Raw genomic sequence first — 2,586 nt, 5'->3', positions numbered from 1 at the left:
GATAGATAGATAGATAGATAGATAGATAGATAGATAGATAGATAGATAGATAGATGGATGGATAGATAGACAGATAGACAGATAGATAGATAGATAGTCAGATATATAAGACGAACTAATTAAAAAATGTTAAGATTACATCAACTTTGGATTGATCCACGAGTGAAACGTTATGTGGATATCCCAGAACATCAACAGACACAGATTCATCATCGACATACAAAGATTCATCACCAACATACAAAGATTCGTCATCGACATACAAAGATTTATCATCAACATACAAGATTCATGGTCGACATACAACGATTCATTATCAACATACAAAGATTACTTATCAGCATTCAAAGAATCGTCATCAAAGAGCAAATATACAAAGATTCATCATCATACAAAGAACCATCGTCAACATACCAAGATTCATCGTCAACAAACAAAGAACCATCGTCAACGTACAAAGCTTCACTAACATACAAAGATTCATCAACATACAAAGATTCGTTATCAACATTCAAAGATTCGTTATCAGCATACACAGATTCGTCATCAACAACAAATATACAAAGATTTTTCACCAACATACAAAGATTCATCATCAATATACAAATAACATACATAGATTCATTATCAACATACAAAAGATTCATCATCAACATACAAAGGTTCTTCAACATGCAAAGACTTACCATCAGCATAAAATATTCATCATCAACATTCATCATCAACATACAAAAGAATCATCATCAACATACAAAGATTCGTCATCAACATACAAAATATTCGTCATTAACATACAAAGATTCATGATCAACACAGAAATGCACACATTACAATCATGCACAAAGATGCACGTACGAAAATGCACAGTTCACTCACACAAATGTACTAAAACAGAAAATGTATATATATTTTTCCCTCACTCACTCACTTAATACACACATGCATACACACACATACTCACATAAACACGCATACACACATATACACAAATACACACATACACTCATATAAAAACATACACATACACACATATACAAACACACACACAAACACACACACACACACACACACACACACACACACACACACACACACACACACGCATACACACACACATACACTCACCATCTTCACTGGTTTTGCTGTCGACTTGTATTTTTGAATTACAGATACCTGTGCACGCACCAAATGTCCAGTTTGTCAATCCAACGCGATTTTGTATTTGCAATTTCAATTTGGGCTTGTTACGTTTATTCTTACATGCACAATTTTTGCACACTTTGTGGTGACTGTCATTTTCACTTTTTGTGGCGTGTGTGTGTTATTGGAAACTTTGTGTAATATTTAATATTTATGTGTGTGTATATACATACAATCTATAAATGAAGGGTTATGACCAATCTCATATTTGTTTTCATCGGGTTTTTTCTTTAGATGGCATGTTCTCTCGTGAAGTCATTTCCTTGATTGAAATAATAATGATAATGTATAGCACTCTTAAGGTGCATCTGTTCAACAGCAAGTTCTATATAGTTTTACACCGGGCCAGCACTGGCGTTTCAGAGGCCTTAAAAGGACTTTAAAAATGTAAAATCTGAATGTTGTGTTTGTTGAAATGAACGAGTCTTTTGTGAATCAGAGATTTGGAATAATCATTTAACTTTTCTTGGCATTTCTTTACAGTATTGTTATGAAAGTGCAATAAGGTCAGAAGAGTGATGTCATTTTTTTTGGGTGTGATTTTCCACAGACCAGGTTATAGATTCTCATGTTGTTTATCTTTAGTTTATTCTATTCCAAAAGTATGGTCAAACACTAATATGATATTAATCGATTTTCTTTATTTGAGTCTCTTATTTTAAGATAACACGAATGAAAATCAGGTACAACAGAATTTGAAAGTTAAAACTGCTTTGATTATTTAAGGCCATGAATTTCATTAAGGGGAAGTCTAGTGAAACTTTGCAAGAACTTCCTTGACTAGCGAGCTCTATCTTACTTGCTAACTAGTACCCTTATGACATACATTGTTGCAGTCTATTACGCAACGTATTTCGCTGTGAAAATTCTCAATACCAAGTTTAAAAAATGAAACAAAACGTAATGGAATGTTCTCATTCTTCAAAGGATTTACAAGGCCACCTGTGACGCAGGCAGTCTACGTCAATACCATACCGGAATTCATAGAAGCACGAAAATTCCCAGAGATCTCTTGTATACGAACCTTCGACATGAGCGGCCGGAGAGACCAGCTGCTGGACACGCCACTGAAGAGGGCAAACTTCCTTTCAGGCTTGAGGGGCGACAAGTTGACAGTTTTCGGGCAGATCACTGGGAATCCTGGTAATGGCAGCAGTGAACGTTTTTAAAAATATTTTTAGGCCTTTGAAAAATATGAAATTTCTTCTTTTTTCAATGAGATGTGAGGTATGTGGGGAGAAAAGGGAGGGAACCCCGGGTATGATGTTACGGAGGAAGAGGAAAGGGAGGAGAAGGAGGAGGAGGAGGAAGAGGAGAAAAGGGAGAAGGAAGAGGGGAAGAGGGAGGAAGAAGAAATGGAGGAGGGGGAGGAGGAGGAGGAGGAGG

At 35.9% G+C, this 2,586-nt stretch overlaps 1 protein-coding gene across 1 annotated transcript in view; it reads left to right on the top strand.

Annotated features, from left to right (window-relative positions):
- The window catches only part of LOC101855374, a gene marked incomplete at its 3' end in the record, with an annotated part of 23,886 nt that overhangs the window by 13,067 nt on the left and 8,233 nt on the right, over positions 1 to 2,586 (top strand). Inside the window, 1 exon segment of the mRNA XM_013088207.2 lies at positions 2,128 to 2,343. Within this exon segment, the coding sequence (XP_012943661.1) occupies positions 2,128 to 2,343 (216 nt within the window).

The sequence above is a fragment of the Aplysia californica genome, unplaced genomic scaffold (genome assembly GCF_000002075.1).
Source record: "Aplysia californica isolate F4 #8 unplaced genomic scaffold, AplCal3.0 scaffold00702, whole genome shotgun sequence".
NCBI classification, from domain to species: Eukaryota; Metazoa; Mollusca; class Gastropoda; order Aplysiida; family Aplysiidae; genus Aplysia; species Aplysia californica.
This window is presented reverse-complemented; position numbering and strand designations above follow the sequence as displayed.